We start from the raw sequence: 11,430 nt of genomic DNA on the forward strand, positions 1-11,430 counted from the left end.
GATGTGAATTTTGGAACACAGGTAAATCCAAACAAAACAAATTTAATGAACCAATATGTGTGGTTCTTAGCATAGGGTGCTTCTTAGCCTCACAAAAATATAGATATTAAATTTTAGTTTAATATTGATTTAACAATCACTATTGACTTCTTGAAAGATGTGATAGGGAAGATGTGAATTTCTCTTTTAACACATTTATTGGGCATGTCCGTCCCATCTAATTCCGTCCCTAAAAAATTCATAGAAAATAGGGTGGGACGAGATGGTCATAGTTGAGAATGAGGATTTAAAACCTAAATCGATCATATAAAAAAGTGAGGATGTGATGTGGAAAGCATGCGGGCATTGCATCTTTTAAGTCTAAAAAACAAAAATTTATATAAATGCCTATACACGAGAAGAAAACGGGGTGGACGGGACCGACATATTAGAGGGTGAGGGTCAAATTCCTTAACCCGTCCTGCATTAAAATGCGGGTAAAACAGACATACCCAACTGATCGGACTCGTTTTGCATAATAGTTTGTAGTTTTTTCTTTTTTGTTTAAAAACTCCATAGTTTTTAAACATCTATCAATCCTTTTAGAAGATGCGAGGGTAAAGAAAAAAAAGATATTGTAAATAAAAGTATATTGACTACCAATGGTTAAATTATAGTCATACTTCTTCTCTCTCATACTAAAATATTAAATGACACCATGACAACACTGTGGAAGGAGATGGATTTTACCATTTATGGCTTTAAAGTCGATTCTATAATAAATTTATGTTTTTTTTCCTAAACTTAGATAGGGATGAATAATTGAATTCAAAACTCGTCACAAATGAATTAGGGATGACATCATGACAACAATGTGGAAGGAGATGGATAGTAACTATTTATGTTTTTACCATTAGAGACATTTATAAAGGAGTCACTACTCGACGATCCCTTAATAAGGTATGCAACTTTGTGGCTTTTATTTCACAAATTTAGCCAAAAGGAATCGATGAATCTATCATTGATGAACATTGGTCTTTTGTCATGCAAGAAGAGTTAAATTAATTTGAACGGAACAACATTTGAGAACTCGTTCTCAAAAAGAAATTTAATTATTGGTACCAGATGAGTCTTTCGTAACAAGCTGAACAAAATTGGCAGTGTTTTATTAACATGGAGGAATAAATTTTGATGAACCTATGCTCATGTAGCTAGATTAAAGGTCATAGGGATGTTATTAGCTAGAATTTCAAACTATTTCAAATGAATGTAAAAAGTGATTTTCTTAATGGCTACATCCAATAGGAGGTATATGTTGATCAACTTCTAGGTTTTATCAACTCGACTTTACCCGATCATGTTTTCAAGCTTAAGAAAGAATGACATGAATTGAAATAAGCTCCTAGAGCTTGGTACGATTGTCTAAGCAAATTCTTGCTTGAAAACAAGTTTCGGACATGAAAAGTTGATAAAACCCTCTTTATCAAGAAAACCGAACATGACATATGATTAATTCATATTTGTGTTGATGATATCATATTCAGTTCTACTAATGAACCCTTGTGCAAGGAATTTTCAGAAATGATGCAAAATGAATTTGAAATGTCAATGATATTGGGGTAGCTTTGATACTTCCTAGAACTTAAAATCCATCAAACTAAGGAAGGAAATTTGTCAATCAAGCCAAATAGTTAAGATACTTATTAAAGAGGCTTGACATGGAGAAGTCGAAAGTAATAGAAATCCCAATGTCAACATCATGCAACCTCGATAATGAAGTAATTGGAAAACCAGTTGAAGAAAGAAAATATCAAGGTATGTACACTCTCTTCTCCATCTTACTGCATCTCGTCCTGATATAATGTTTGTTGTATGTCATCCCCGAAAGAATCACATATCAATGCGGTCAAATGCATCATGAGATATTTAGTGGAATACAACAAATAGGTCCATGGTACCCTAAGGGAGTGAATTATGACTTAGTTGGGTACACCAATTATGGTTTCGCCGGGTACAAATTGGATAGAAAAAGTACCAACGATACATATCACTTGCTTAGGAACCCATTTGTCTCCTGACATAACAAGAAACAAGCAAGTGTTGCATTATCCACAACTGAGGCCCTAAAATCTTGCTTCAGGTAGTTGTTTCTCTTAGATTATATGGATGAAATAACAACTCAGTAATTATGGTGTTAATCTTGGAGTTGTCCCGATAAGATGTGACAACACTAGTGCTATAAATCTCACTAAAAACTCGACTCTTCACTCTCGGGACGAATACATTGAGGTTACACACAATTTTTTAGGTATCATTGAAAAAAGGGAATGAATACTTGAATTTGTGACCTCCTCTAATCATCCCACATAAGTTTTTTTAAAACATCTTCCTAAAGAAAACTTTTTTTCATAAGAACTGAACTAGGAATTCTAAAAAAAATCATGCATGGATTAATATGATTATGCGTCTCTTCTCCTTCTTTTTCTTCTTTTTCTCTACTTAATATTTTGTGATCTATGTGCTTTGATTGTTTTCCTTATTTTTAATTATGCCAAGGGGGATAAGTATACCCTCAAAGGGAGTGGAGTATACTCCTTCCTCATGTGAGGGGGAGTTTGGCCACTACAATTATACATCTATCTATTTTTCTTTTACCACTTCACTAAGAGATGCATTGTCATCATCAAAAAGGGTGATAACGTGGCTCTATGTGCTTCCATGTATGAAGCTAATGATCCTGCTGGGAAACTTCCTAATGTTTTGTTGATGACAACACCAATGGTTGTTGAAGTCGGTGACAATAACTTTTCAATTCTCTAATCCTGATGACCAAACTTTATGACATACCAAGCATCATCAAGTATGAGACTTAAGATTCTACTGAAGTTCTTATATAATCGATGTATCTGAAAAATGATATTGAAAGTCTCAAAGTTGTGAAAGAGAGGAATTGTCAAATCTCGTTTGGTCGTGTCTGTCTAAGTGACCAGAATCTTGTGAAAGTAGGAAAGTAACTCTTAAGATACTAGGGCAAATCTCTCTCTCTCTCTCTCTCTCTCTCTCACACACACACACACACACACATACACACACACATACACACACACAACACTCACACACGCATACAACATACACACACGCACACGTACAAAAAAAATATATTTTTGAATCCCTTTCTTAACTAATAAAAGACCTAAAAATGTTTTCAGGCCTTAGCTAATTGATTAGGAAATTGTCAACTTCATTTAAAGCATTTTTTGAACTATCTCATCAATTGAGGCATATAACCAATAGATTCGAAGAAGAAAAATCGATTATATAATCAATATGATAATGTCTTAATGATTGGTAACGACTCTCTATCCAAACTTTCCAAAATGGACCCAAATAATCGATTATTTAGATCATTTAATCGATTGGAATAAATACCTGGTCGATTGGACAATTAATTTTCTCTATGGATCGTTTCCTTTTTAAGCAAATTCTTCTCCCATATAAAGGAGTCGCCTCTCCTTATTATTTCATATGTGAGTTTCGAATTTCTCTATTTCTTTGGAATTCATCTCTCTTCTCTATCAAAAATATTTTCTTTTTCACCTAAGTTGCCTTAGTGGCTTGTGACTGAAAACTATTTGTGAGGAATAATTTATATTGGCGTCGCGCCATCATTACTACTCTCATGAGTGTGATATTCATGGGAAATCGAGTTTAGTTCTTGAGATTTTTAAGAAGTCTTAAAATATATGTTTAGTTATAAAACTTACAATGAAAATTTTCAGTTTGGTTATTGAGATTATCCTGGAAAATCTTAAATCAGTTTGTTAGCTCAACCTGGGTAAAAACTTCATTTTTGGTTGGGGATAAACCATTGTAAAATCTCTAGATGTGCTTGTATCGAAGGTTCATGGACATAACCTGTAAAAGCTCAAGTTTATAGTCAAAATCTCGACAAGATCTCATGGGGACAGGAGTAGGTCAGCATTCGACCAAACCTGGATAAATCACTGATGTCATCTCTCTAAACTCTTATCTCTTAATTTTTGCCATTTACTTTACCATTTTTATTTCCCGCTCTTTGTTTACTCTGATCTTAAAAAATACTAACACAATTTTCTTTTGAAGTATCAAAACTTTAAATTTAATAGAATTTTTTGAATACTAGAATTCACCCCTTTCTCGTGCTTGAAGTCACTTGTCCAACAGATTGTTCAAGCCACAAATGGAAGGTTTCAATATTTAGCCGTTATCAGTCATTAAGAGACCGCCCCAATCGATTTTAGACTCAACCAAGTGAAAATAATCAATTAGATAATTAGGGCTAATCGATTATCCAATTGTAAAAAATCCTCTAATCATTTAGCTAGGTCTTAAAAACATTTTTGTGTGTTTTCCACAAATTAAAGAGGTTTCTCAAAGGTTTTTAGTGTGTGATATTTTGTCATAATATTTTCAGAAATACCTTTGAGTCTTTACAAGACACTAGATACTCAGACAAACACAACCAGCCGAGCTTTCACACTTTCTCTCTTTCACAATTCTAAAGCTTCGAGTCTTGACATCATTATCTTTGAGTTTAACATCACACAAGAACCTTTAATCTTGTAGCTTGATGAGACTTGAGATATCTTCAAGTTGATTACCATTATTTTAGAGTTGAGAGGATAAACCACTGGTGAACCTTGAAACTAAAATCTTTTACTTAAATGTCGTTTGACAACTATAATGGTGACTTCAAATAGATGGCTTGATCTTCAAGAGCATCTTCAAAAGGATAGCTTGATAATATTTCGAGTTATCTTCAAGAGACGTCGTTTGATATCAGGTGTTGGCATCATCAAAACAAATGATCAATCAATTGACTCCACCACCTTAGATCACCTTGACAATACTTGCAAGTACATAGATCCACATATTGAATTAGGCATTATATTGGTTGGATCTAGTGTATTATAGATATATCTTTTAGAAGAAATTCTCAAACCTCAACATGTAGTGACATATTCAAAGATTTTTTTTGGCCATTTTCCTTGGAGCTTTTTCGATTGACGTAGGATTAACCACATATTTTCAAGCACAACTACATGAGAATATGTTAACCATCCACCATGCAAGCAGATGGAGATGAAACCACTTATGGTTAGAGAGTGATTTAACCCTTACAATTCAAGTTTTTTACAATGAAAAATTAGTTTCTTGAAAGTTTCTTAAAAAAATAATTTTATATAAAATGATAAATGAATACTTATCATTAATATATTTTTAATTTTCACAATATTATACCAACATAAATAATTGAAGAATTATTCTCAATAAAAAAACTTTATTCTAAAAACAATCTTATAAAAAATACACTTAATCTATGAGTTGAGATCAATGTTAGTATAATCCATAAAAAAGTATCGACATGCATCAAGTTAATGAATGACACCTATGGCGCAGAAGCTTTTATACAATTGTTGTTTTGTTTCTTTTCTTTTCACCACGTGACCTTCCTTTCCTTTCCTTTCCTTCATACTTTTCTTCATTCCAAAACACAGTTCAAATCCTTAACTCAGAAATAGAATCAATCAATTAATGTTAATCACACTTTCATCAAATGACTAACCTATTCTCCAGAACCTTCCATTGTCTCTGGTTTCCATCCACCATTCTTCCTCCTAAACCACCTTCCCAAACCCTTCCATTTTCATCTTCAATTCAACTTCCCAAACGCTTCATCTTCACCCCCACTCGCCGCCACACCAATGTTCTTCCCGGTTCAGCTTCATCCTCAACCTCATCTCCTCATGAACATGAGCCTGTTGAACTCATCTCTTCATCTCGTAAGCTGATTTAACTCAAGCTTTTAGCTTTTTTCCTTTTTGTTTATTGGGTTTTTGTCAATTTTCAATTTAGGTTAGCGGGTTTCTTTTTTTATTTTGTTCATTTGAAAAAGTTTGGTTTTTTTTGTTGATATTTGTGTTTTGTTCAACTTGCTTTGATTGACAGAACATTCGGATGGAAGTATTGTGTTTACATTTGGAAATGCTAGTGAGATTAGAGAAGTAGTAGATGAATTAAACAAACAGAAACTTGTTCCTGAGGGTGTTATTGAGGAAGGAGGTGTTGGTGTTTTGCTGAGTGATGATGGTGTTGAAAAGTTGAGAAATGAGGATGATAGTAACTTAGGAGAAGAAAATGAATCATCTTCGACTGTAGTAGTTGCTGTTGCTGATCAAAATCCTCAGCTTCTCGAGAGTGAAGACGAAAGTAGTGTTGTTCCTGAGAGGGAGACACCTGCGATCAATGATTTGCAAAAAAATGATAAAAGTTTGATGTTGGATTCAGTTGAGGATGGTGATGATGGTCATGGTGCGGTTTGTAGTGAAGATGTTGCTGAGCCTACTGGTTTCCTGAATGTGTCTAAGGAAGATTCTCGAGTTGATAGTCTCGAAGGAGTTGGCGTTTCGACAGTTTCTCCTTTAGAGTCGGATGTGATTTCTGATCTGAGCAGTGGTGCTTCTTTGGAAGTTGAGGAGAAAGAAGGTGATATTTTGGCTTATGTGGTTGTCTCCTTAATCAACAATGCCCATTTATGTTTTTGATAGTTATTGTTCTGTTTGTCAGGTAGAAGGCTAACATTGAAGTTGCTCATCTCTCTACAGTTTACAATGGTGGCGGTGTGGATAGAGCAAAAAACAGCCCAGAAGGCGGCGGAGATGCTAGTGACTTGACTGAATTGGTGCAACTATCCACTTCTATAGAGTCTGATCATTCTGTCAACGGAACAACAAGCAACTTGACGGGTAGTGTTGATACTGACATAAGTGAATTGGAAACAGCATCCGCTTCTTTAGAGTCTGTGCAAGATGATTATAGTGCGACAGACAATCTGAGTGGCAGTGTTGATGCCAAAACAAGTAAACTGGTGCCGGTATCAACTTCTTCGGAGTCCGCGCAAGATGATTATAGTGCAACAGACAATTTGACTGATAGTGTTGATACCAAAACAAATGAATTGGTGCCGGTATCAACTTCTTCAGAGTCTGCGCAGGATGATTACAGTGCAACAGACAATCTGACCGTCAACGTTGACACTGAAACAAATGAATTGGTGCCGGTATCAACTTCTTTAGAATCAGAACAAATTAGTTATAGTGCAGCAGGCATTCCGAATGGCAGTATCGGTGCTGACATAAGTGAACTGGAACCAGTATCCACTTCTTTAGAGTCTGCACAAGATGATTATAGTACAACAGGCAATCTAACTGGCAGTGTTGATGTCGAAACAAGTGAGTTGGTGCCAGTATCCACTTCTTCAGAGTCGGAACAAGTTGGTTATAGTGCAGCAGGCATTCCGACTGGCAGTATCGGAGCTGACATAAGTGAACTGGAACCAGTATCCACTTCTTTAGAGTCTACGCAAGATGAGGAAGACATAACTGAGTTTGTGCCAGTATTAACTTCTTCAGAGTCTGAGCAAGTTGGTTATACTGTAACAGAAAATCTGACTGGGAGTGTCGATGCCGAAACAAATGAATTGGTGCCGGTATCCACTACCTTAGAGTCTGAACAAGTTGGTTATAGTGCAACAGACAGCCTGACTGGCAGTGTTGATGCCACAGTAAGTGAATTGGTGCCAGTGTCCCCTTCCTTAGAGTCTGAACAAGTTGATTGTAGTGCAGCTGACAATCTGGCTGGTAGTGTTGACGCAGACGAGATTGACTTAGTGCCATTATCCATTTATTCAGAGTCTGAACAAGTTGATTATAGTGAAATGGACAACCTGAGTAATAGTGTTGATGACATCTTAACAAATGAGTTGGTGCCATTGCCGGCTTCTTTAGACTCTGAACAGTCTGTTGATAGTGAAACAACTCGCCTGACTGATAGCGTTGTTGCCGAGTTTAGTGAATCGGTCCCAATATCCACTTCTTTAGAAGCTGAACAAGTTGATTACAGTGCAACAGACAACTTGACTGCCAGTGTTGATACCGAGTTAAGTGAATTGGTGCCATTATCCACTTCTTTAGAGCCAGAAGAAATTGATTATAGTGCAACAGACAACTTGACTGATGATGTTAATGACGGCATAATAAGTGAGTTGGTGCCAGTACCGAATTCTTTAGACTCTGAACAATCTGTAAATAAGGAAACAACCCACCCAACTGATAGTGTTGATGCCGAGTTTAGCGAGTCAGTACCATTATCCACTTCTTTAGAGGCTGAACAAGTTGATTATAGTGAAACGGGCAACCTGACCTCTGATGTTGATACCAAGTTAAACGCATCGGTGCCAATATCCACTTATTTAGAGTCTGAACAACTTGATTATAGTGCAACAGACAACTTGACTGGTGGTGTTGATACTGACTTAAGCGAGTCAGCACAAGTTTCTACTTCTTTGGGGTCTGAACTTCATGCTTATGATGATATAACAAGCCTCCACGTTGTGGATGACTCAGTTGATTCAAGTGAAATGGAAAAGTCAGCATTGGTTAGTCTTATTCCCTTTCCTTATGGAGGGCTATAACTCACTTTACCGAGCATATGATTTTCTTTGAGTGGTTACCGTTTCTAATACGATTTATGTTTCAATTTGTTGTTTAGCTCGATGAATTGGTTCCATCCTCAGACTTGGAAAACAAAATAGACGTTGGCAATACCGAAAGAATTACAAGACCGGAGCTTTTCCTGGTTTCTGGCGCTGCTTGCTTGCCTCATCCCTCCGAGGTACATTTCAGACATGAATATCTTGACTTTCAAATCTTTTTGATGAGAAATTTGACCGTCTATGCTTATTATATTTTACGCAACTTTGGTTTGAATTCTTAAAGTAGATGGTAAATAAGCCTACTGATAACAACTTTCAGGCACTGACAAATCGAGAAGATGCTTATATTATTTCTCCCCAAAACTGGCTAGTTGTGGCTGATGGAGTTGGCCAGTGGTCACTTGAAGGTATATTATTGCTACACTGAATGTTAGTTTTAAAACAAACTCTTAACAGTCCAATTGAATTATCAAAATGCTATTTATTGAATATATTTTCATTTTCCTCAGTAATTTGTTAACATGCATTTACTATTTTTAAAACATGATATTTCCATTTGTTGGATTGAGTAAAGAGTATCGTTCCCAGTCGGCCATTATCAAAGCTCTGGTTTTTTGTCTTTTTCGGTTGTAAACTATACTTATACACGTGAAAAAATCATGCAGGGAGTAATACCAGAGTGTATATCAGGGAACTCATGGGAAAGTGTGAAGATATTGTGTCAACTTATGAGAACATTTCAACAATAAAACCTGCAGATGTTCTTATCAAAAGTGCTGCTGAAACTCATTCTCCAGGGTCATCTTCGGTTTTGGTTGCTTATTTTGACGGACAGGTAAGTGATTATCTATTTTTGCGAAATAGTTTAAATTAGAACACGACAAGTCGGTTGCTCAAATGAATGATAATGGCAGTGCCAGATTGAGTGACATCTGAGTTATACATTCGATTGATACAACATTTTCAACTACCTTAGCGATCAGAAAAGTATAAATAAAATCCTTCCGCGCCACATTTTCAAAGAATGTGAATCATCTATAACAATTTATTTGCAGGCTCTCCATGCAGCCAATGTTGGTAACACTGGATTTATCATTATAAGAGATGGTTCCGTCTTCAAAATATCAAATGCAATGTTTCACGAGCTCAGTTTTCCGATACATTTGGTTAAAGGCGACGACCACTCAGAAGTCATAGAGGTATGCAGTCTACCTCATAACATTTTCTCATTTGCACCTGATTCCTGAATAATTAGTAATATTCATCAAACCTACAAGAGTAATTTAGATAAATTGATTGAATACGATCGAGACTCAAAGTAACTGTGTTTCAGGAATACAAAATCGATCTAAACAATGGTGATGTGATTGTATTTGGCACAAATGGCCTTTTTGACAATCTTTATGAGCATGAAATCGCATCAACTATATCAAAATCACTACAAGCTAGCCTGGAACCTCAGGTTGATTCTCGCCTTTACGTCTTTATTTTCCTTTTGAGTCTGAATATCTACTATTTCTTCTGAAGTCTAAAACACTTGGTAGCTTATGCTTAGTTCGTGTATGGATAACTTGCAGGAAATAGCAGAAATTTTGGCGACGGCGGCACAAGAGGTTGGAAGATCAAGATCCAGTGGAAGTCCTTTTGCCGATGCAGCTCAGGCTTTGGGCTATGTGAGTTATGCAGGAGGCAAGCTTGATGATGTAACTGTTATAGTGTCATTAGTTCAAACTACATAGCTGTTTCTAGTTTGTTTGTCTCAATATCTATTGATATTTCACGTGCACATACAACCGTTTATGTATATTTTGTGTATACATATTGAAATGGAGTGATGACATCATTCTATACCAACTTCTATAGGTCGATGATATCTTGATGACAACCTCTGGTAAGTAAGATAGTAGTCCGTTCAAAGAGACTTTGAATGGAGAATTAAGATAAAAGATCCTGGTGAGGTAAGAAAATTCTTAGGATGAATATTATGAGAAACTGAGATGGTAGTAAATTGTTCTTATTTGAAGAAAGTTTCAGAGCGATTAAGAATGTTTATGTTAAAATTGAAGATAATTCAAGTCAATGCAACAAGTTGTACTCTTAAGTCAAGTTGCACTCTTTTGTAAAACTTCAAACAGAAGTAAAGTGCAATTGGTTATACCTGGAGTTTTTTTTTTTTGGGTTAAAACTGAAATAGAAGCAAAGTGCAACAAGTTGTATTAATAGTGCAATCGGTTAGACCTAAGAGTTTTAGTTTTATTGTTAGTTAATTATATCTAATCTCTTGTATTGTTGTATAAATACCCTTGTATCTTGTGAGAAAATTACTATACATTTCATCCATAATTACTCTCTCTTTCCCTCTCCACACTCAATTACTCAATTAATTTTCACCAATCTTGTGATTCCAAGTTCTAACATTTGATATCAAGAGTTGTTCGATCCATCAAACTCCTTGTGTATAATCACGACCTCAGTCTTTAATGAAAGAATTCCTGCAAACTTATCCATCCTTGATGTGAAGAATTACGACAAATGGTGCAAGCAAATGAAAGTGTTGTTTGGCTACTAAGATGTTCTCCAAGTGATAAAGAACGGTGTGAATCCTCTTGTGGAAGATGTAGCTGATGCACAAAGAGTTGCGCACAAGGAAGAGAAAAAGAAAGATTTCAAGGAGCTGTTTTTAATCTATCAATGTGTTGACACGTATAATTTTGAGAAAGTCAATGATTACGAATCATCAAAGCAAGCGTGAGAAATCTTGGAGAAAGCATACGCATGGGCTGACAAGGCGAAGGCGATAAGGTTACAAACTCACAAATGTCAACTTGAATTGATTCAAATGGAGGAGAAGGAGAACATCAACATTTTATGACGACAATTACTCGGTTGGTGAACCAAGTAAATGCATGTGGAGAAAC

General features: G+C 35.8%; 1 protein-coding gene across 1 annotated transcript; it reads left to right on the forward strand.

The window, feature by feature from the left end:
* Positions 1–5,358: 5,358 nt before the first annotated feature.
* Positions 5,359–10,366, forward strand: LOC127084788 (probable protein phosphatase 2C 62). Its single transcript, XM_051025310.1, has 9 exons — positions 5,359–5,801; positions 5,968–6,504; positions 6,624–8,455; positions 8,569–8,691; positions 8,832–8,919; positions 9,178–9,347; positions 9,568–9,711; positions 9,846–9,974; positions 10,090–10,366. The coding sequence occupies exons 1-9, from the start codon at positions 5,576–5,578 to the stop codon at positions 10,249–10,251; spliced, it is 3,411 nt and encodes a 1,136-aa protein (XP_050881267.1). The 5' UTR covers positions 5,359–5,575; the 3' UTR covers positions 10,252–10,366.
* The last annotated feature ends 1,064 nt before the right edge of the window (positions 10,367–11,430 follow it).

Source organism: Lathyrus oleraceus, chromosome 1 (assembly GCF_024323335.1).
Source record: "Lathyrus oleraceus cultivar Zhongwan6 chromosome 1, CAAS_Psat_ZW6_1.0, whole genome shotgun sequence".
NCBI lineage: Eukaryota > Viridiplantae > Streptophyta > Magnoliopsida > Fabales > Fabaceae > Lathyrus > Lathyrus oleraceus.